This window comes from Manacus vitellinus, unplaced genomic scaffold (genome assembly GCF_001715985.3).
Source record: "Manacus vitellinus isolate BGI_N305 unplaced genomic scaffold, ASM171598v3 scaffold_13_pilon, whole genome shotgun sequence".
In the NCBI taxonomy this organism is placed as follows: domain Eukaryota; kingdom Metazoa; phylum Chordata; class Aves; order Passeriformes; family Pipridae; genus Manacus; species Manacus vitellinus.
The window spans coordinates 9,992,970-10,016,455 of NW_021938999.1; the positions used below are offsets into that span (position 1 = coordinate 9,992,970).

At 39.9% G+C, this 23,486-nt stretch overlaps 2 protein-coding genes across 2 annotated transcripts in view; one reads left to right on the forward strand and one right to left on the reverse strand.

The window, feature by feature from the left end:
• The window catches only part of COG5 (component of oligomeric golgi complex 5), a 182,607-nt gene extending 175,136 nt beyond the window's left edge, over positions 1–7,471 (forward strand). The window contains exon 22 of the mRNA XM_018068185.2: positions 5,830–7,471. Within this exon, the coding sequence (XP_017923674.1) occupies positions 5,830–5,944 (115 nt within the window). The 3' untranslated portion in view covers positions 5,945–7,471. The remainder of the gene's footprint in view (positions 1–5,829) is intronic.
• On the reverse strand, positions 6,001–20,225 carry HBP1 (HMG-box transcription factor 1). The gene is made up of 10 exons (XM_008921375.3): positions 20,033–20,225; positions 18,796–19,030; positions 17,749–17,881; positions 16,846–16,957; positions 16,613–16,725; positions 16,133–16,289; positions 15,427–15,571; positions 12,697–13,026; positions 9,281–9,422; positions 6,001–7,799 (listed from the first exon to the last, which is right to left on the reverse strand). Exons 1-10 carry the CDS (start codon positions 20,199–20,201, stop codon positions 7,782–7,784), a joined length of 1,554 nt encoding a protein of 517 aa, XP_008919623.1. The 5' UTR covers positions 20,202–20,225; the 3' UTR covers positions 6,001–7,781.
• Between the last annotated feature and the right edge of the window lie 3,261 nt (positions 20,226–23,486).

Genomic DNA, 23,486 nt, shown 5'->3' on the forward strand with positions numbered 1-23,486 from the left:
AAGAAAAGTCTGGCCCTGGTGTCCTTCAGCTGCTCTGCTGATGGTTCAGGACAGGAGTGCACAGGTACTACCCCACTGCTGAGCAGGAAGGTGATCCCTGCCTCCTCCAAAGCTTCCAGTGTAAATCAGGCTCCATTTGACTGAGGCAGAGCCCAGGAGGGGAGCGCTAGTATTCACGATTCCATATAAAATTAATTAATTAGAGTAATTCTAAATGATATGCATTAAGATCCCTTAAGAACCACAACCCAAATCGTACTTTTTTTTTCCTTTTAACTGTAGATATAAATCTTCATGGGTTGAAATAACATTTTAAAGAAGAACTATCTGGGTCTTATATAATCAGCTTGTCCTGATTTCCAAGAAAGCTCATGGTTTTGCTCATGCAAGTGAAGTAATTTAATAAGTGCTTTAAAATCCTTTTCCTTATGTGGGAGGGCACCTTAAACTTAGGGGTTTTTTTTCCTTACTTCTTATGGCATTTTTAATGAAGCATTAATATATGCAGAACATCCCACCAACCCTCTTTCCATGGCTCTCTTTTACAAACAGTATTTGTAATGTATACCATAGCTTGTCTTTTAAAATAGAAACAGATTGCTGAACAGGTTTTATGTCCTTTATTAGACTGGAAGATGCTGAATTTAGGGCATTATTTAGTCTAATCCCTTCAAGAGTATGTTTTGTATATTACATAAACAGGGTTTCTTCCATCTTAAACATCGATAATAGAACTATAAATTACATCTTTTTATATGACAACAGCTGTGATCTCTTCTGTGCTGGAGACCTGATGATACTGCTTTCACCCATGGTGCTGTTTATTTTTCCAGAACTACTCAGGCACTGGTGTTTTTACAGTGTCCTCTACAGGAGTGAGCCTACCTTTTTAAAGACAAGATTTTAATGCTAACCTGGTGCATCTGAATTGAATTCTGTACTGCCAGCATGTACAAAAGCTTGTTTGAGCTAGGACTGGTAAAGTTTACACAAATTTCATCATAAATTCTGCATTTCAAGTGTTAACAAAGCCTTTAAACTCATTTATCTCCCCAAATGAGGTACAGTCAGGTAGGCATTTCAACAGCTCCAGTGATGTGTATTGTTCCAAGTTGCCCAGCTCAGCCAGCCAGTCTTGATTTGCCATTAGCAACTTCCTGCACTGTCCATATTCCTCTCTGTTGCAGTCCCAAAATCCCCCCCTTAAGACTTCATAACTGTCTTCAGAGAAACAAAACTCTCATCCCAGATGAACTTCTGGAATAATATATACTCTATTGACCATTGCTGCCTTCAGATACCTCTCCCAGCCCCATTCCTCCTTCTCACTCTGGAGCAACCTCATCATTATTCTCTGGACTCCAAACATCCTTTCTCCCTGGATTCGTGATTTGTGCAATTTTATTACCTGGACCTTTTGTTCCCAGGGGTGTTGTTCCTAACAGAGTGGACAGACTTCCTGGCCTTCCACCATGGTGTCATTACCATGGCCAGCAATGCAGAAGAGTTTCCTGAGCTTGACCGTGGTTCCCTTGTCACCAGGAAGGGTGTGGAGCTTCAGGTGACTGCACTACCTCTTCCCTCCCAGCTTTCAGCAGCTGCAGCAGCTTTTCATCCTCCCACTCAGTGTGAGGCCCCTCAGCTGCTTTCCTACGCCTGCCCATAGGGGAGCAGGTTCCCAGCCTTCCCATGGGGAGCAGGGAGTACTCTAGGCCAGTTCACTTCACTGAAAACACTGTTCTTTCAGTGCTTCAGGTAGAGTTACTGATAATGAATGGCTTTTTAGCATTCAGCTTCAGAGTGTTTAAATACTTTTATTGGACATGCAAGTGTGGGACACAGGAAAATATTGAATGCAGTTAGTGTGTTCAGAAAGCTTTTATTTTCATTGTTTAGTGTAAAGATGTAGAAGGTCTGTTTCAGAAAAATGCCTGAGAACTCACCTTATAATATTGATGGAGTAGTAATTACTGGTTGTTTTTTTGAGTGGGTAAGAGAATTAGTTAAAATGCTCCTGGGTGGGTCATACTGGTGAAGTTTGACTCTGTCTCTGAAACAATACAAGCAAAGCCACACTAAAAGAGCAAGTGCAGCAGAAGGGAGCTGACAAAGACAACTTCTTTTGGCTCTTGGAGAAGGATCTGGGCAGTTCTGAGGTCACCAAACAATTCCTTTGAGCTGATTTTTAAGTTGCAAGAGGACAGCGGCTGCCACTGATGAACTTGGTTTTGCCAGTTAAATCAGATTCTTTTAGGGCAGGAGAGAAGGAAAAAGACATAAAAGCTGCTGGAAGGTGTGACAGTGGGACTCTAATACTGGTGTTTGGCACTTAGCATAGCCTAAATCTCATTCCATCTTGTTTGATCTGATGGGAATAACAGTCTGGCTAAGGATTATCAAGGGCTGACATTGAGTGGTTTTGGGTGCTGCTTTTAGGGTAAAGCTTCTCCCTTTCATCTCTCTGGTTATCTCTGTAATCTTTTTCAAGGGCTTTTTCAAAGCAAGGAGATAAGTCAGAGGGGGATAGCAGTGTTACCATCTGGATAATGATGCCAACCCACAATTTCACCAAGAGGTGTCAGAGCTTTCTAAGTTAAGCAGGTCAATATGGTTTTTCTATTTTCAGCTCTTGATGACTTCAAAAAACGATTTGGGCCCAACAAACTTTGAGGAGTATATAGAAAGGAAAAGACAGGGACACTGGTGAGTGGAAGGGGAAGGATTTAGTTACAGTAAGAAAACTGTCGCAGGAGTTTCTCAACTGTTTTTTTAATACAAGGGACTATTCTTTGTAGCAACTAACTAACATCTGACATATTTACTGATAATGCTAACCAGAGTACTTGATTACTGACCTGAGTGGAAATGTGAAACACCTCTGACTCTTCTGCAGCATCTCTCCTCATTGTGATGGCATCCATGAGCCTTCTTTGCCTCCATCTCCCACCTGCTGCTCAGTTTGCTCATCACATCTGATTGCCACAAGAGGCCAGTTCATCACTTTCCTGATGTTCCATTCCCCAAGTCTACTTCTTCTCTTTAAATCTTGGGATTTAAAATGTACCTGTGGATGTGCATTATCTCTCTGCCATTCATCATGCTGATGGCCTTTGCTGAGAGTGAGGTGAGCTGCACCCAAAGCACTTTCTGGATGCAGAAAGCAGTTTTTTAGTTATTGCTTCTTTCCCTGTAGACCCTGTGCTGCCCCCCAGGGACCATTGGGAAGGAGCAGGCTGAAGGTTTGCAGGGCGCTGACCAGGTGCAAAAAGTCAGCTTTATTTTGGCTAGATAAAATAAATATTCTTTCCCTGCATTTCTGGCTGCAACAAGGGATTGCTTCTCTCTTGCTGTTTGTTGATGTGCAAAAAATTCAGTGACTCCTTACAGTGTGTTGGTACCTGTTGTGGACCACTCAGCAGTAGCTCACTAGTAAGTTATCAAAACTGTAGAGCTCTCAAGTGCACTAAGGCCAACACTAGGGACTGTTTTGGTGCTCAGTCACTTTATTCTTCTGAAGCCTCTCAACTTTCCAGTAATCCAGTCCATCCTCCTTTTGCATCCCTTCAGTCTCAGACAATATGCCCTGGGCTTCAGCAAAGAGCAATTCTGAAGTCCAGCTGCTGCCTGGGGACATCAGGAGCTGTGGTGGGTGGTGGGCAGCTCCTCGGGCCTGTGCTTGTTTCATTTCCATCCTGTGCTCAGAAGGAAAGCTGCCTCAGGTTCTTTGGTTGCATAGTTGCTTCACTCTCTCCCTGTCAAACTCTATTAGCAGGGAATGCTCGAGGGGACACCCAACTCCTCCTGTTGTGCTCTGGCAGTGAAGCTGATGGATCAGCACCTCGATTTGATGAGGTGGGAAGTGCTGGCAGGAGCAGGTGCAGCCCCAGGACCAGCTCAAGGGGCCAGGCTGTCATTTGGCTTCTCGGAACCCAAAGCTCAGACTCCTCTCTTCAGCAAACTGAGCACAGGCTCTTGGCCTCAGGGGCATCTTCCACTTGTTAATAACTGAACTTTGTTGGAAATTCCAAGCAGTGCTCTGACACAGATGGGTTTGAGTCATTGAGGAAGGGTCAAGCTTTACTCACAGGCAACCAAGTGTATTGTGACCCTGCATCCTCCTTCCATCTCTTCTGCTTTGCCAGGTTTGGTGTGCTCATCTGACCCTACCCAGAGCTGCAGCACCACACAGGGATCTTGGCTGCTCCTCTCAACATATTATTCCAGGAGGAGCCTCTCTATGTGTGAAACATGGGCTGAATCTCACTCTTTAGTGCTTCTGCTTTCCTTAAGCCTTGTCTAATTAAATGCCTATTTACTGCCTATTGCCTCCATCTGCCAGCAGGCACGTATGGGTGAGCAGTGCTGCCTTCAGTCCATGAACTCTTTGGGTGGGAATGCAGTGTTTCACCAAAAGCTCATCTTTTGGGAGTAGCAGCAAACATAAATCCCGCTCTGCCTCAACAGCCCACCATCTTCCAGCAGTTTATGTGTATTTATAGGCACAACACTGCAGTTGCTCTGTGTTACCATCTCCCTCAACCCCTGTGCCCCCCGCTCCCTTCACCAGATGTGCATGACAACCATCTGCCTTCCCACAGTGGGACTGGGAATGTTCCTGTCGTGTTACCAAAAGCCAGTGGGCCCTGTCCCTGGCAGAGCAGCTGCGCTGGTGTGTCCTGCACATCCATGAGGGAATGCACGTGACAAAACCCAGGACTACCCCCCCCTCAGTGACCCAGAGTGACGTTTGCAGCTGTCGCTCACGTTAGCAGCAGGACCTGCTGCCCTGTGGGATGGTGCCTGGGAAGGGCTGTGATGACGCTTTGTGTTAGCACTGCTGCTGTCACCAACCAGAACAGGAACAGCCAAGTACCAGGAGCTGTCATAAGTCTCAACTTGAAGTGGGGTCTGTGGCTTGTGCATGTGTTTTCCTAATATTAAGGTTTTGCTGTAAATAGCACAAATGTAAAAAGAGTTTTAGAAGAAAACTCCAAGATTATTTTATCTGTTACACGAAGAAATAGGAGAAGCAGAAAAGGAGAGGAAAATTAAATTAGAAGCCATATTTACATGCGGCAAGACTAACTTCGCCTAGTTAATGAGACAGTAAACTGGAATCTGAACAGATCAGCAAAGTCTTTGTTTTACAAATATGCTGTCATTCAACAATACTGTGTACTAGAACGTTGGCTAAAAGGTGGCTCCATGTTGTAAAGCAAGTTATGTACAGACCTCATCACAGTTGCCCCTTTTAGCTTTGCAGTGTTTTATCTGTGCAGTTCACACAAGAGGACCCTATGGGTGACCCCCTGTGACAAGGCCTAAGAAAGCCACATCCAAGCTGCACCTCGCACACACGCTGGCTGTGGGTAGCACAGCGTTTCCCGAGGACCGTGGCAGTTCAAAAGGCTGTGCCAGGAAATCACCTGAGGGCACCACAGTTGTTCACCAGTGCCCCAGTTTTCATGCTCCAAGTTGCACTCTCGGCATCTGCAGCAGCTGGGGACTATTCTCTCCCTTTCTAAAGGTTGCCACTGTGCCCGAGTCTGTGCGTCAGAGCTGTCATTTCAAGCCATCTGCAACGTGCTGCTGCTTATTTAAATGTTAACTTGTTTGCTCCTCAAAACATGCAAGAAAGGAGAAAAAGATCATGAAACAATTATATAGAGCTTTGCAAGGCCTTTCTTGCTCACTTCCTTCCACAGAAACAAGTAAGGACCATCTGATGAAAATTCTGCAGGAGGGAAGAAGGCAATTAATTTCAGTTGCAGATCCTGAATTTACTGAACTTAATTGCTTTAGCTACTCTTCTTTTTTTTTTTTTTTCAGTGGTGCACTGGAAGCTTATGTTCAATCAGTCAGAACAAGAGAGGGGAAGGAATTTGCACCAGTCTACCCCATAATGGTTCAGCTGCTGCAGAAAGCCATGTCAGCCCTTCAGTGAGCACACTTGGATAACGCTCTCGACATATGGAATGGACACGTTCACAGTTGGGGGTCTTTGGTGCCACAAATGTATTTACAGTTCATGTAAATTATTCCCAAATACAGAAGCTTTACAATGAAACATGTTTACCTACTTCATCTCTGAAACTTGTCTTCTTGCTTTACTTTCACATTACAGGAACTTATACAGAAATATTATAAGGAAATTGTACAACTTTTATGTGCTGTAAGTCTACATCTGATTGAAACATTCTTAAGCATTCCTTTTGAATTTAGAAAAGTGTAAAATTAGAAGTCAAATATTACAGTATAATTGCTGAATATCTCAAATAAGGAAGCAGCTCTTTTCCTACGAGTACGGTTTTAAACAGTTGGATACATTTTAGCCTTATTCAGAAAACTGAACTTCTGAAATGCTAGAATCATCAGTTTCCATCTAAAAATCACTAATTTTAACAGAAGGAAAAATATTTATAACTAACCTAAATGATTCTCTATTGCACTGCTACTTGCTTAGAAATAATTTATATTTATTTCAACTCTCTTTTTGCTTAAACTGTAATAAAGAACATTGACTATTGAATCCGGAAATCAGTATTTGAAATTCTTTAACATCTTCCTAATGGTAAAGCATAAAAATATACTTTGGATGGGTTCATGTAAAGACTTCCAGGCAGAACATGTCACTGCTGCAGGGCTGAATTAGTGATTGGTCTTCTTCATCTTATAAAATACACAACACCAAATTTTAATGAATTTATTTGAAATAATATACAAGAATATAGTGTGCAAAAATCTTAGGGGCAACATCATGTAGACGTGTCATAAACTGAAATTTACAGTTGTGATTCTTAAAAAAAAAACAACGCACAGCTGTTTAGTACAGGAAAAGCCATGATTGTAAAAGTTCACAGCAGAAGCAAATTGTAATCCTAATGCAGCTGCTCTAATTTTAGACAGTTGGAGGAGAAAAAAAAGTAAAGTGCAAGTGTTGCACGTATAGTTAAGTGCAAAGTTTGCCCCCACCATAAAGATGTCATATGGCAAAATAAAATATTGTAGAATATGTGGCAAAGACAAAACACAGAGTTATAACTATGATGGTGATGGTATCAACAGCACCATTTTTCTTGAGATAACGTTATTTTTTCATTCATCCTCTCCCAGGCCATTGTTTCCACCATGAAATGACAGCTCTCACTAGTGCCAGCTGATGCAAAAATATCTCCCTTGTGGATACAGGTTTTATAAGTGGCATCCCAAGCAGCAGCTCCTTTGCTACATCACACCATGCTCTCCATTCCCACACGTTCTGGTAACTTGCTGGCAGCGGGGCAGGCTGGGAAGCTGGAGACTGATAATACACTTTGCCATTTCAGAAAACCCCAGGCCCCAGAATTGCAATTAATAATATGGTTGTGCAATACATATTAATCAGCAATAAGAATCAATGTATATAAACAGCTGTTACATATTTTAAAATTCCCCTTTTTGTACATTTCTTTTAAAAATAAACATTTATACACATCTCCTTCGCCTCTTTCTAAAGTACTTTAGCACCACAGGATATCCATTTTCAAGCCTATATTACCTGATACATATATGAAGTTTGGAAGAAAAATAAGGCAATTTGGTTTAAAATGCTGATAGTTTTAGCTTACTTAATGTTCTATTGTAAAAAGCAAATCTGCACTCAGATCATTTCCGACTTGATGGTGCCAGTATTTTATGGTCACACAGAGTCACAAAAAATAGTAAGACCTTGATCTTTTGCATCTTCTTGCCGTTGAGCAACAGCCATTTTGCAAACACAGAGTTAACAGAAAAATTCTGGCTTAATGCTGTTGTGAGCCCTGAGAAAAGAGAAGAGAAAACCAGGTTAGCAGTTACCAAGCAAAGGAGAAGCAGATCTAACCTTAAAACTAGCTAACACTTGTTCTGAAAGCCACAAGTACTTTTCACTGGTCAGTTATTCAGAAGATAACAAAAAGGCCAAAAACAGACATCAAGACTTCTCTGTCACAGCCTGGAGTCCACCAGTCATTAGTAAGGTAACCAAGCTGCAAACAGTTCAGTTCACTGAATTAAATAATTTAAAAAGGCATTTCCTGATGTAACACTGAGGTTCTACAGATCCTGTTCTCTTGGCCTGAAGCCCCTAAGGACAAGGAAAATCCTACTACAAGGCAGTGTAAGAAAGCCATCCTTCCTACTGAGGCCAACTCATCACTACTCCTCTCAGCTGCAGAAATGCCTCTGAGTTGCCTGAAGCTCACAGGTGAGTGTGTGATCTCACCATCTAAAGTCCAATACTGCAGTAGTGTAGAAGCAGAAAAAATAAAGACTAGTATTTTAACTAAACCCACAAGGAAATCTAACATAAGATGAGACTGTTGATAGAATGCAGTGAAAAGAAAACCAGCTTTTTCCTAGCAGCTGGGATTTGGTAGAACCTTCTGCAACAAGGGACTGGGAACTCAGCACAATGTAGAGCAGAAAGAAGCAACTTAAGTGTAGGAGCATTTCTTATTCAGTCTTAAGGCAACACTTGCATATGCTCTTGAGAAAGCAGCCTCATTTACACATGAAAGGAAGGGGGGGTAACTTGAGGATGAAATCTTACACTACGTTCACCAACTACGGAGATGAAGTCCACACCACACTTCAAGCTCCTGCCCAGGCATAAAATGGCTGATGAAAGCACTTGGCATTCTGTGCACCTCAGTGATCTCTCCTTCCAACCTACTCCTCTAGCTGAACAAGCTGAATCTCCTTTTTTTTGATGTGTGCTTTATATGATGGTTCAGCTTGAAAGCCATTCTCTTTAATACATCCACCACCTACTAATCCACACCTACAATCTTAGATTGATGACTTTCTACAAAGTGCAAAACAATTTATTTCCCTACAGAAGTAGTGTTATCTACTGTATTTATTTTACAATTAAACACAGTCATAAGTCAAAGGGATTCACCAGGAAAAAATTATTTTGCTCCCTTAATATCTTCATATATGCTGGTATAAATAAGGATTAAAAAAAGAGAAAAAGGTAAAGAAAAAGCTTTTACTGAACAAAAAAAATTCAGGTACAACCTTATAAACTCAGTTACTTCAAACAAAAGGTCATGTACCCTTCCTCCACATTTCACAAACACACTCACTTCTCAGTCCAACAGAATTCACAAAACTCTCATATAAAATATTCAGAGAGAAACCCTCTCCTGAAGAAGGTCTGGGCTACCAAGAACGCAACTTGTACTGCACAAACCCCACTGTAGCTACCTGTATGAACACATATAAGTGCACAGTGAAAAAGATTGCTTCACAAACATACAGAATTTGTTCGTTTTCTTTTCCAACAGTCAGGATTTAAACGTTTCTGCTCTTCTGCCAAGGCCTTGGCTTCTAGTGTGTACATCCGTCTTTCCTCATTTTTCATCTTCTTCCACCTGTCCCCGAGTATCACACTTATGGCTCTGCAAGATAAATGTTTACAGTGTGGTCAGGATGGTGCTAAGAAATACCCTGATTTTTTTCTTTTTTTATCTGAGAACTTTAAAGAAGACAGAAGTTAAATGGGGGAATAACACAGAAGGAAAAAATCAAGTGTATCTTAGCATTTTTAACAATCATGTTTCTGGTTATATTCTCATCACTCTTTTAATAGTTAAACAGCTGAGACTTCTGTGTTAGCTGAGCATGGGTCAGTGCACATTCTAACATTTCAAAGGGTGTACATTTGAATACGCAGCAACTGGCATAAACCAGCAAAATAGGGATGTTAAAAAAAACACCACCAAATGGTAACTCACATTTGTTTTGCTCTACTTTCATACTAAAAGATAATATGACAGATTTGCTGAAAATATGTTCTCTAATAATTAGGGCAATGAACTGAATATGACCTCAGCCAAACAAATATTTGATTAACTCCAAGCCCCCATGTCTATTTAATCAATATGTGTAGCTTCCTCCACCTTTAATTCATGCTGGGCAGAACACAATGGTAAGTTCCCATTCCTGTGCAAAGGGAACCGTTTGTTCTAACACATCTATCACCATTTCCAGAAGCTAAATTAATTCCTTTCCTACTCTCTCTAAACTCTAGGTCTTTTGAGAACATTTCCCTGTATTATCATGCCATATTGCTTAACTGCACTCCCAAATGTTGGATCAATATCCCATTAAAGCTTTAACTCCATCCTTCAGTTGAACAAAAATCTCTAAACAACAGCTCTTTTATCAATGACAATTACAAGCTAATGAGTAGTTTGAACACTTTGGCTTCAGATTACAGTGATGAGAGTTCTATGATGAGCTTTAACAAAAAGGTGGACACAACTAAGTCCTTTGCTTTCTACTATTAACAAGTTCCTTGCTGGCAGCAAAGCTATTCATAGACTTTCTAACTGACTGTGGAGTGTCATCAACCATTTCCATAACATGGCACATACAGCAATTCTGAAGGCTTTTCTGCACCACACCAAGAAAATGGATTTTGAATCCTGCAAGAGTTTTTGGTACCATTCAGACTTTCTCAGAGCACTCAGGGAGCACAGCCTGACCTGCACTGGGGCTGCCCTTCAGCCTGTGCTGTCACATGCTCTGGTGACTACTCAGAGCAAACTCCTCAAGCTGCCACCAGATCCCACCAACATCAAACCCATTTGCACAGCCTGTCTCTTTGGCGATGGAATTTCTGGTTTTATATCCTAACTGAGAACCAGTATCTTTGGTCTGTCATCAGAAGCAAACAAACCCCAATTTAATTAGCAGATTTTTCATGTTTTGACAGTGTCCAGAGGCAAATCAACAGAAACCTGTCTGCTTTGGGTCACCAGTTTGTACTGGGTCACTCACACCCCCAGGAAAGAACATGGTGACCCAGAGAGAGGAGGTTTGCTGAAAAAGCAAATCAAAATGTGCTATGAAATCTTTGTATTTCAAATAAAAAATATTATTTTCCTCATCTTTAGAAGGTTCATTACTCAAATTATTCAAGGATTTCTGAATGCACCACCAAGTCCAACAACAGTTACAGTGAGAATATCTAGAAAATAAACAAGTGCAGCCCTAACACCAGTTTCTCAAACATGGTCTTACAGCCCACAGTAGTTTCAAGTATCCCCTGACTCTTGACTCCTGCTTTGTTTACAGCTCTCTCTCTTGCTCACATGGCTTGAGAGGTTCTTTGTCTCTGAACAGACCCTGTAACTCTGAATACCTCAAGTTCTGTCCTGTCTTACAGGGGTAAGGAAAATAAAGTAACTGTAACAAACATAACTCCAATGTATAAAAGTAACTACTACATTGTAACATCTACTCAGTAATATGAAAATGACACAAACTTACATTTTCTAAAAAAAGAGTTGTCTCTGAACAGCCAAATAAATGCCTCAGCAACACTTTAGCAACAGTAGCAAAATTTCTGCAACATCAATTATCCCTAACTCTGTTTGTGCTGTACTGTGTTTTATGGATGCCACGAAACTGCACCCAAATGCACTGCCTTCCAAACGAGGCAGTGAGCAGTGAATGCATTCTGAAGCTCACTTGTAACTTTGTCATCACTTTCCCTCAAGGTAAACCTCCTCACTGAAATATTCAGCTTATTTTCACATCCATGCAGCTGCAGCTCCAGTTCACTGCATCCATTTGAAATCAGCATACTCAATTAAATGTATAACCATCATAAACTTTCCTGGCTGATATTTGGTTCCATTTCTCATTGATAGTTGCAATGAATGTGAAGGCAGCAGATCTGCTTCACTGAACTTATTATAAATATTACAGAACATCACTGGGACACACAAGACTGGCTGGGATTTAAGGATAGGCTATTTATAAAGCAGGATTTTATTTCTCAATAGCAGTTACAGCCTCCTTACTAGAACATTATAAAATAGGCAAAACCCCTTTCAAAGCACTGTCAACTTTAATTTTTTTACCAGATTTAGTACTAGAATTTTTGTCACAATGCAAAGTTTTCATAACGTTACATACATTAAAAAATCTAAGATCAGTGCCTGTTCATGTGCTTTAGTTTCTATTTACATATGCATAATTAGCACAAAATATTACTTAAAACATATGTACTAGAGATCTTTATAAAAAACATTTAGAAGCGAATGTACCTATAGATTAAGAACAGAAGAACAAACTAACAAAGACCCGTCCCCCAAACAGTCATACAACTCTTCCTGCAAGTTTCAGCAGATTGCTGAATGCCTTTAGGACAAGTAAAATTTGGCAATGTACTGTCTGGATTAAGATCTTTCAGATATCCTAACAATCAGTACTCCATTATTCAAAAGGATATATAGACTGGAAATAAATGCTTCTAACTGCATGAACAATTTCCAATATTATGTCAAGACATAATTAGAAGAACCAGAAATTCCCTTTTTTCCATTACAGCACACAAGCAGAGCACTTCCTCACTCATCAGTGAAAACAAAGACTGTTCTGTATTTGTGACTCTGCTGATGCACATATATACATGTATCTGTTGCTTTACCCAAATGCTTTCTCAGAAATTAAGTTTGCCAAAACTGGCTTGTATCAAGTTCACTGCATACTGTAAATATTTACAGTCCACCCCTAAATTACCCTTCAGGTTAGCATCTTTCAAAACTTGTTCTTAAAACAATATAAACACACTGTATTTTAAATGCAAAATTTAGGCCATATAGGGAGAGAGATATTCTGCTAGCTCACCCATAATAGCAAAAGTACAGTTTATATCATTACCTGTTGTCTTTCCCTGGATACATCTGAGTGTATTCAACTCTGTATTTTTTGGCAAAAAGCATGAAGGCATTCATTGGTCTTTTGCACTTGTTTGGAGAAGTGGCACTCACAGTACTTGCAGTCCCTGAGCTGTGGCTTTTGGCAGCTTTGCTGTACAAAGGATTGGAGGAAAGATGTGACGATGCAGGAGAGGCACAGTTTTTATTACTGCATTCTGATCTCTCAGCATCCTGATTGTTTGATCCTCCACAGGACAGAGAGGCGCGGCGCTGGCGGGCCATGCTGCTGAGCACATACACTGCAGAGGAGTCCATCGGGGTGAAATCGTAGCTACAAGAAAAAGACATCAGACAGTGATCGAGTGATTTTCATGTAAAATCCCTAAAATACCTGTTCACTCTTCAACTGTACTACATTTCTAGTATCCTGGTCTCTTTTGTGTGACATAAAGATTTGTGCTTGATGCAGATGTCAGTGTGAAAAACAAAAAACCACAACAAGAGTCTGGCAGATAAATTAGTATTTTCTTCAATGTGATGGCAGACTGCAACTTCACACGTTCTGCTGTGTACTTTCAACTCCCCAGCTGTGTATCAATCAGCTATACACTGTCTTCAAATTCCATCCTCTTTTGAAATACACTTCTTTCTTTCTGCTTCTGTCCTTACCATAAATCAAGCCTGTCCAGTGAATGACAGGTAGTGAAAGGGACAAGTGATGTGGAAAGAATAAGCATTGAGTTCACTTGCATACACATATTAAGGACAGATATGAAAGCACTAAATTAAAATAAATTACATGCATTACTGTGCAAGTAACTTCTCTCGGCAGTTAAGTACACACTGTGTGACACACGAACCTTCCACTGAGATAACACCACTTTTCAGAGCCCCGTGACGTCGCACCATTTGGTGCAGCGCTGACAAACGCCTGCCCTCTAGTGACAAAACCGCGACATTCCTCGGCATTTCAAGGTATTTGAACAGCTTTGAGGAGTTGTTTCCATAAAATTTAGACCTCCAAATACTCCAAACTCTTGCAATTTTTAGTCGACCGACAACTACAATTAACCTCTAAGTGCTACCGAAGAAGTTTAATTCCACAGACTATCTGTTACCATCTCCAGGTGTGCAGATACAGCCTAGGAAGCAAAGGCTATGCTGTCTTTAGCACACTATATGGATAAAACACACTTGGAAAGGTGCTACTCAATCATAAATCATTAAACTACCACCACAAAATAAACACAAAACATATATATGCTAAGGCTCCACTCACACACTGCTCAGTGTGGCTAATAATTGCATAATTTAAGGTCAAAATAAGGGCTTTGAAGAGCTTTTTTCTGAACACGAAGTAGAACTACTAACAAGGAAATAACAGCATGTGGCAGTCTAGCCCCAATCTGCAAAGGTAGCTCCTTTTGTGGGACAGAACCACAAGGAAGAGTGGAGCCTGAAGGGTTGCTTCTAACATAATGTGATAATGCTGACAACCTTGCAGGCTATCACAAGATAAGGAGAAATGACCTTCCTGTTCTACAACAGTCCAGCACTCTTCCTATTCCTAATCTCCTTCCCTACTCCTCATCTCCTTCTCATAACACAGCAACAGGATTTTGTTTTTTAATTCTTCTGTCCTGTTAACTACAGCTGCTGCTGCACACTTCCTTCTCAGTCACTTACTCCCTTCTGCCCAGAAAGAAAGGCAAGGAATTTGAAGTGTTCAGGCAGAACTCAGCTGGGTTGCAGGATCAGTAAGGAGCCAGAAGTCCAATTTCTTCAGTGAGATGTAGCTATAGTGATTCTAACAGCTCTCTATGTATGCAGTTCAGAACAGGAGTTAGTAAGAAGAAAAAAAAACCCAGACAGCAAAGGAGTGAAGCCAAGCAATCTGAACTTGCTCTCCATGCCAGACTGAAATCACACAAGAGTTCCCAGGGCCTGAACTGCAAACAGAATTTTAAATTCCTTTTCTTCTACTGTAAAAAAACCCAAAAAGCAACTGGACTAAAAACAGATGCTAAAAAGGTGCTAACATATAGGAGAAGATGGATTCTACTAAACCTAGAAATCTCAAAATAGTATGGAAAAAAATCTTAAGTATTTCGTTAGAATCTTAGAATCATTTATGTTGGACAGGACCTCTGAAGGTTATCTGGTTGAACTTCTAGCTCAGAAAAACCTCAAAGTTAATCAAACTTTGAAGTTAGGTAGGTTTGCTATAATACAAAAGAATCCCAAGAAAAAGAATACACAAAAATAGGAAGTAATTATGAAAGTACTGTATTCTAAAGCCATAGCACAAGCATTTATCACTAAGAAACTACTCAGATAATTAAGATACGTAGCTGCATAGGAAGCACAAGGTAACAGCTGGCAGGCATATTACTATGGGAAAATTGTACTAGGTTTTTCAAACATAATTCACTTTACCTGAAGAATTTATACAAGTAATATATATACTTTTACTGCTCTATCTAATCTGTCTTAAAATATTATAAAAAGAGGCTGAAAAGTTATTTCATTCCAAAGTACTACTTTGCAGTTAGCAGAGTACATAATTACACACAGCTTTTCTAGTCCTGAGTATTCATTTTTCCCTATCATTTATCTTATATTACTAAAACTATTCTCTCTTTGCTCTATATAATGCTTCAAATTCTTCTAGACTTAAGGTGCCTACTCATTAAATACAAGAACCACTGAGGCCACTTTATCCAAAAATTACCTTTTAAATGTATCAAAAACACCTGAATCATCAAAGTTAATGGCATCAGGGTGTCCAGGAGGTAGACACAGATCTCCAAGATGCATTTCACAGCATGGAATGCCATGCTGTACCACAGTCAAGCTTGGATAAAAAGATGACCAACCTGAAGTGGTAAAGAGTTAAATTAGACAAAAGGCCAGACAATCTCTCCGGTTCTTCATTGGAGCAATCCTACATCTCTAAATTACATAATTTTATAAAAATGTTCTGATGTAGTTTCTTTCACCCAAAAGAAAAATCAGAAACACTTAATTACGGAATTCTTACTGCAAACAGTTCATTTTTATCTCAAATAAAATCTCATTCTATCAAAAAAGTAATCAAAACCTGGAAACTTTTACCATCATAAGTTCCATGTTTAGGAAGTGAGAGAAGCCTCTTATTTGCGGCTCTTTCTCCCCCGCCCCCCCCAGTTTTTCTGTTTTCCTGAGCTCCATTTATATATTTGATCAAATCTTCTCTTAAGATATAGGCAGTCTTCCTGTACCTTTATGGCTTTAGTTTTGTTTGTTCAAATTCTGGATTTCTTTACAAAGAGAGTAAATTGTTTCTACACCACAACTTTCTATCAATTTCTTGAACAATACGGGATGCCAATAAAATGTGTAATCACTTTCTGAGAATATTTTAATATAAAACCAACTGTACTTGTAGTATTTCATACCTTTATTTTTAACATAAAATGGATGGTCGAGTCTGCATTCTACTGTAAGCAAGCCATCCTCCACTGTGCCAGGATCAAAAGTCAGCTTCAGCACTGACTCACCACAGGAAATACTTTCTTCGTGAGAAATCAACTTTAGACCATTGGAACCATAGTCCTGTAAACACACACACAGTTCAAAAAACTTCCCCCCCAAAAAGCCTATACCTGTGTATACTACAGGTGTATACTCATCATCATACACTGTACACCAACATTTTAATTAGTATTTCTAACTTGCTGGTAAAGATGATGTAACATTCAAAACATACCTAAATGAATTAAATTCGAGTACTTTATAGTAGGATACTCGAATAGCTCTAGACATCTTAAATGTCAACCTGTATTCCTGAGATGGTAATTAAAGGTACAGGGATAATATAAGCATTGCTAAATATTTGCTACAGGTATTGAAATAAATTTATTAGAACTAATGGTTACCTTGTAAGGGCTCACTGGGAGATCTTCCTCTTTTCCACAGCTTTCAGATCTTGCAAACTCTTCAACATCCTGCCATTCTTTATTGCGTCCTTTATGAAAGCACAAACGAGAGCCTAACAGATTTTTTCAAGGGAAAAAAATTAGTGTTAGGTAAAAAAGTCTTTCTTACCAAAAAAAAAAAAAAAAAAGAGGAGACAAAACAAATACTTATTTGATGGTACATGTTATTTTACCTTTTAGAAAACAATGCCAAACAGTTGAAGGCCAGGAATGGCACCATCCTAAATCATCATCATCTGAAAGTGATGACATGCAGAAAATGCCAGATTCTGACTCACTATTCGCCTATTAAAAAAAAGCAAAATGGTGTTGATATTTTATTACAGAAGATTTAAGATTTTAGGGTTGGTCTTATATGTCTTAAGACACAGTCACTCATTTGCAGCTGTGGCATCATTTTGCCTCAAATACCAATAAGAATGTAACACAGAGATTCAAGGAATGCAGTAAATATGAATGGAGCGTTTTCATCTCCTTTTCTGAGATGCATCCTGAAATTTTTGGGTTTCATTCTCTGAGATTGATTTTTACACACCTATGGATTATCTTATGCTTAGGTGTAAGCCTTTTACAAGCTATCACTCTTTGGTCATCCACAGACTCACTCAAAGCACATGTTACTCTATAGTCCAATTACTGGAAAGCTGCAGGTTCAAGCTGGTTCCAGATAAATCACTTGGAAAAATTCAGTGTCATTAACAGACAAGTTTCAGACACAAATTAATACTCAGGAAAGGGAGACATGGGACCGACAGTATTTGTGCATCTAAAAGGAGAGAGATCCATATTTCCTTTTGAGGTTGCAAATGAGTTAATAGAGTTTTTTACAGCTTGCTATAGAGGGAACTACAGTAGCAGCAAAGTATTCTTAGAATGGGATCTCTTCAGAAAAAATGTGAACTCTATAAAGCAGCACTACAAGCCTACCCTGTGTGGTAAAAAGAAACAGAAAATCCAGCTTAAATAGAAATGGTATGGGTACTAAACGATTATTTTTTTAAAACCAGTTTCCCTTTTCAAAGAACTTAACTCATTACTCATACATCTTCATTTTAAAATGTTTCAGAACAACTCACCCTTTCGTGTCTGACTGGTGTTTCATCCACATCATTCTTGGAGAAGTTAGGATCATTGTTTGAAGATACTGGTGGAGGACGTGCATAGGAATGTAAACTTTTGCTTGTAGCTATTATGTGAACAGGAGATGATCTACAATAAAAACAAGTATTTTAAAATAGCTCAGATTAAGACAACGAGACTTCGCTGCGGTTACTCCAAAATGCTTTTATTGCAAATATTTCTGTTTCAGTGAGCTGAACACCAAATAAACCTCCCACACACTAGTATTCAAATGGGATGATTAAAAGGTGCAAGCTCAGGCAAAGAGAATATTTAGCATAACTCCTGCATAGCTTCTATACAGCACCCAAATGACAGTATTACTTCCACAACAGCATCTCACTGTCACAGTGCTGAAGTTTTTACAAATATATTGAAGTGAATACCCCATTCTTAAGAGTAAACAAAGACATCTGCTCCGCCCTAATAATTAAATCTCAACTGCATTACTATTAACAGCACCGCATTTAATTTTCTAAATATAAACCTAAGACTAGGATGTAAAATGAGAAGTGAAGCCCAAAAATTTTCAAGATTCCGCACTGCTGCTCACAGCCTCATGGAATTTACAGATCACAGACCTGAAACAGTTATCACTAAAATATACTTTGCATTAGATTTCCAATAAGCTCTGTTAAAAAAAATTTTAAAATCAGTGCACTAGAAAGCATTAAGAATTTAACACAACAAATTCTTTTTAATTTTTCATCAGTTGCTTCACATGAAGTAAACATCCATAATTTCTGGACCTGCTTTGACTAGGCAATGTCGTTATATCAATGTGTTATATCATCCCACCTCATTCATGTCTGGAAACTAAGTAGCTTTTGCACCAGACTCTGAGATGAGTCCTGTGCATACTTTCACAGAACAATAAAGATACTAAACAGATCAAAGAACAGAGCTCCAGTTCAAATTCAGAAGGTATAAAGAGTGAAGGAAATGTTTCTGGAGACACAGTATTACAAATCCCCACAGTTCAAAACTGAAAAGAATGTCAGTACCTGTTATAAAAAGCGCACTGCATCAAAGGACTCTGAGGACTTGTGGCTATATTTGCTAATTCTGTCAACCAGTTCACCCCATTCTCACAAGAATAAGCATTTTCTGGATTGCTGTTTGAGGTATGTTGGTTCCATGAAGGCCTTGAACATTCCTGATGTGAAACATCAGCACCAAGCTGAAAAAGTGCAGGTGGGGTAGAATCTGTCTGCACAGCCTGTAATTCAGGAAGATCATCTACAAACAAAAGCACAGATTACCATAATTATACCCAATTCTAGATGACATCAAATATTGCAAATTTAAATAAAAAAGGAACCACAATAGTTTTATTTTTTTTGTATCAGAACTACCAACATTTTACAAATCCTATTCGTAATCCTGACAAAATGGCCCCAGAAATAGTAATGCCTCTAGTCTAACGTACAGTCACACAAGAAATTTAAGAAAAAAATAAGTTAACTATATAAAAATGTAGTTCTGGTACCAGTTTACATAGAACTGTACTGCAGAACTATGCAAAATGTAGCATAGTTACACGCTTAACTGAAATATTAAAACATTCAACAAAAGGCAATTAAATTAATCTGTCCTAGCAGGTGTAACACTAAAAATTATCAATATCAAAGGCTATTCAAGATAAAAGTTTTCCACGTTCCACCAGGGAACTGGAATTAAGTCAGAAATCATGAAAGCTGAGTAGGGGTGAATTCCTGTCAGTAACCTACACCTTTCACATCCCATACAGAATAAGTTTCATTATTCTTAATCACTCCATGAGTTCAATTAAATGTGTTAATATTTCACTGATTATATCAATACTTTCTAATGTACATGCTATTTTTCTCCAGTACATAAGAACTGAAGTTAAATGTTCCTCCAGCCCAGAATCTTTATTTGCAGCAGATCTAAAGCAGCATAATTTCTCTTTAGGAGGAGCTCTTGAGCGTTGTGTTTGTTATTCTTGTGCCAAAAAATTGTTTCTCTGGGGATTAGTAGCAGAAATTTGTGGCTGTGAGTTCAAGAAAACATTTGAGTCAAAAGGCCAGCGTGTAAGAACTGGAAATGGGTTAAAGGGAAAACTGACTTCAAAGTAAGACCTTCAGATGTCACAATTCACTGTCACATTCCCTGTCCTACTTAAGTTAAAAATCAGCATCAGCTTCCAGTAATTTCAGTATAGGAAATCTGCAATGAACTTCAGAATTCAGCTTCTCTTGAAAAAGTCATGTTATTTACCAAGTTCCATGTGCTCATCACAGGATGCATATCCAGGAGAAGAGGGCAGGTTTTCATTACACTTCAGCAACTCCAGTGACTCGTTCATTCCTGAAGTTCTCTTGTCCACTACCAGAAGGAGTTTCTGAACTGCATTAGGCATTTGATTTGTCTTCACTTCCCACACCATGTTAGGATGCTCCAAAGCATCTGACTTTAAAGAGACAGAGGTTAAAAACTTGTATGCATGGGAACTGGTTTAAGTTGCATCTGATACGGTACTTCATTACCAGAACTCCACAGGGTGTTGAGTATCACAGCATAATTCAGGGAAGTCTACAGATGATCTTGTACAATCCCTGCAGAAAACAGAGCTAACTCTGAAGTTGGGAGGGTGCTTGGGGCCCTGGCCACTTGAGTTTCTAGTATCTTGAAGGATGGAGATTCCCTGACACTTCCTGAGAACCTGTTCCAGTGACCACTCTTGCTGTAAAGAAGCCGTTCCTTACACACATTTGAACTTTGCTTGCCACAGCCTGTGCCCACTGCCTCCAAGATCTGAGGTTATCTCCTCAACCACCATTCAAGCCAATGTAAACAACATTCACTGGTACCCTAAGCCTCTCATCCCATCACAGAAGGCAATCAGATGGGTCAGACAAGATTTGACTTTGGCTAATCCATTCCAGCTATTCCCTAATCCAGACAATTTCTTGCCTTGCAAGACATGGCTTTCAGGAGGATCTGCCGCATAATATTTCTCAAGGCTAAGGTTAGGCTGGCCAGCCTGTAGTTTCCTCATATCCTCTTCCTCCTTGAAGCCAGATGTGACATTTTCTTTCTTCCAGACACTGGGAGCCCTCCTGCCAACAAATCCACTGCCTTGTGGAGACCATTCTCACAAGGTGTCCCTGCCTACAGCAGGGTGCTTGAAAATAGATGATCTTTAAGGTCCCTTCAAGCCCAAAACAATCCATGAATGACACTGGCCAGCTCCCTTGGAGGCATCCCATTCAATGCATGCCTCACAGAACCGGCCTGTCCCTCACTTGCTCCTCTTCTACCATAGACAAAGAAGTGTCTCACTGTCAGACTCATGTGGCTGCACCCAGGGACTTGAGAAAGCTGGAAACAGGCCTTGCAAATAAAGATCAAAGCAAAAATGTTGCCCTCAACCTTGTGACATCAGGTCTCCTGTGCCATTTAGCACCAGCCTCAAATTCTCCCTAGTCACCATTTCACCACTGTGGCGTCTCCACAGAAGCCTTTTCCAGTGCCCTTCACATCCCTTGCCTCCAGGTGCAGTCTCAAGCACAGTGGACTGCAAACATCCTGAACAGCATTGCAAAGGGAAAGAAAAAGAAGTCTTTACTAGCAGATTTCACTGCGGTTTCATTTCCCTAAATCTCAGTACTGTAACATTTATCCCAAAAGCATTATTTTAAATTATCTTCAGCAGAGCACTGCGTGCTTATTCTACACAACCACTGCCTCTAAAAGCTGGCAAACAAGGTTATCCAATCTTTAGTAATTTCATTATCTACTGGGTTTTTTTCAGATGATGATGAATTAAAGCTACCATAACATGATTACCTTGTACTTTAATGAAGTGTCATTGAAAAAGTAATCACAAGACCTCATAAAGGAGCAGGAAACACAGCTCAGTAAGAAAGAAAATCTGAAAAGTCTACCTCCATGTTCACGTCCACTAAGTAAGGTACATTAAAGAAATACAAACAACAGCTAAAAATAGCCTAATATTTTCACATCACAAAATCACTGGGGTTGGAAGGGACATCTGGAGATCATCTAGTCCAACCCTCTCACTGCTAAAGCCAGTTCACCTACAGCAGGTTGCATGGGATTGTGTCCAGGAGAGTTTTGACTGGAAAATTTCTAACCTTCTCATCTCTTAATCTTTCAAATACATGCAAAACTTAGAGAAACTTGCATGCCACACATAAAAGAATATTTGATTCTACTCAAATGGCACTACTACAAAGCTAGGTCAGTTTATTCTGATTTTAAGGAGGTGGAGCAAAAAGTTTATTTGATTTGAATTTGTTTTCATTTCTGTGGTCAGTCAGTGACATTAATTTCACCTCCAAGAAACATCTTTAATGCAAATTATTCCTCTATCATCCATGTGGGACAGCAGAAGTACAGAACACCATGAGAGCAGAAAGCTCAGCCATTTCTGCAGAAAGCTCAGACCTCAAAAGAACAGGTCAGGACCTTGAAGATTATCTCCAACTAATCAACTCTGAAAAGCCACTCCTTGTTTTTCTGGCTTGTGTACATCCTTCCTTTCCCCCCTTCTGCTTTGCTTTTTGCTCTATTTTTTCCTCTCTTCTTTTCCCATTTTCCTGCCAAAATGAACAAGCTAACTTATTTTTGTAAAGCTACCTTCTCCTTTCTTCCTGCCAGGTGCCAAGATTTGAAAGTACCTGCCCTGCTATCCCAACACACTGAAGGTCAGCAATAAGGTACAGACACAACATGCTAATCTGACAAGCAAGATTCTTGCTTGAGAAACGAAGTGTTCCTCCAAGTCACAAGAATTTCTCTAAACCGAAGCCACCCATGTAAAAAAGCCAAAAAATCCTCTAACAAACGAATTACAAAGAAATCATAAAAAACTTACAAAGAAAAACAAAGAAAGTGCCCAACTTTACTTTTTAATGGTTTTATTCTACTTGATTAAAGCCTGTTTTGGACATCACACGTTTCTCTTGTCCTTAGCCTTTCAATGGTTTAGAACATGAAAAGAATGGTCATTAATTCGCCTCTAAAGATTTTTTAAAATTCAACTTCATGTTCAAAACTTGTTGTGTCAGATGTTTTTTGGAAGCATGCTTCACAGGACTGTAATTACTACTGTCGTCTTTAGAGGTTAAGTGGAATTATTTATTGTTTTGTGCTTTAAAATAACTTGTCATGCTAAAACAAACAGCAGTATTAACAAAGACATTATTAACTGAACCATGTCTATTTCTGAGGGACAAAAATAAATGTGTGACAAGAGTAAATAAAGGTTGTGGCTGAGAAGGGGTTCAGCAGGAACTGGGCAGCATCCACCCAAACCGCACTGCGCAGGAATGCCTGGGTGGAAGTGCTTCCCTTGTTTTTTTTCCTCCTGGCATTTGCCCTCCTTCCCCCAACCCACGGCCGAAGTCTCAGGCAACATCTACGCCTGAGCAACGCGCTGGATGGAGTTTAATTTGAACAGCTTCTCCAAGCCAAACACAGCATACTGGCAAGACTGGATCTATCCCAGGGACTTTTCCTGGCGCAGCTGCTTTGATCAGGGATCCCCGCTCCCCATTCCCGGCCGTGCCAGGGAGCGCAGCGCAGACAGAGCGTGATTCACCATGTTTTCCAAGCCCGGGCGGCCCGTTCGCGTGACGCAGGGCGGGCCGCGCTCCCCCCGTGGCACAGACACCCCCCGGGGCCCTGAGGGCGACGTTCCCAGCCC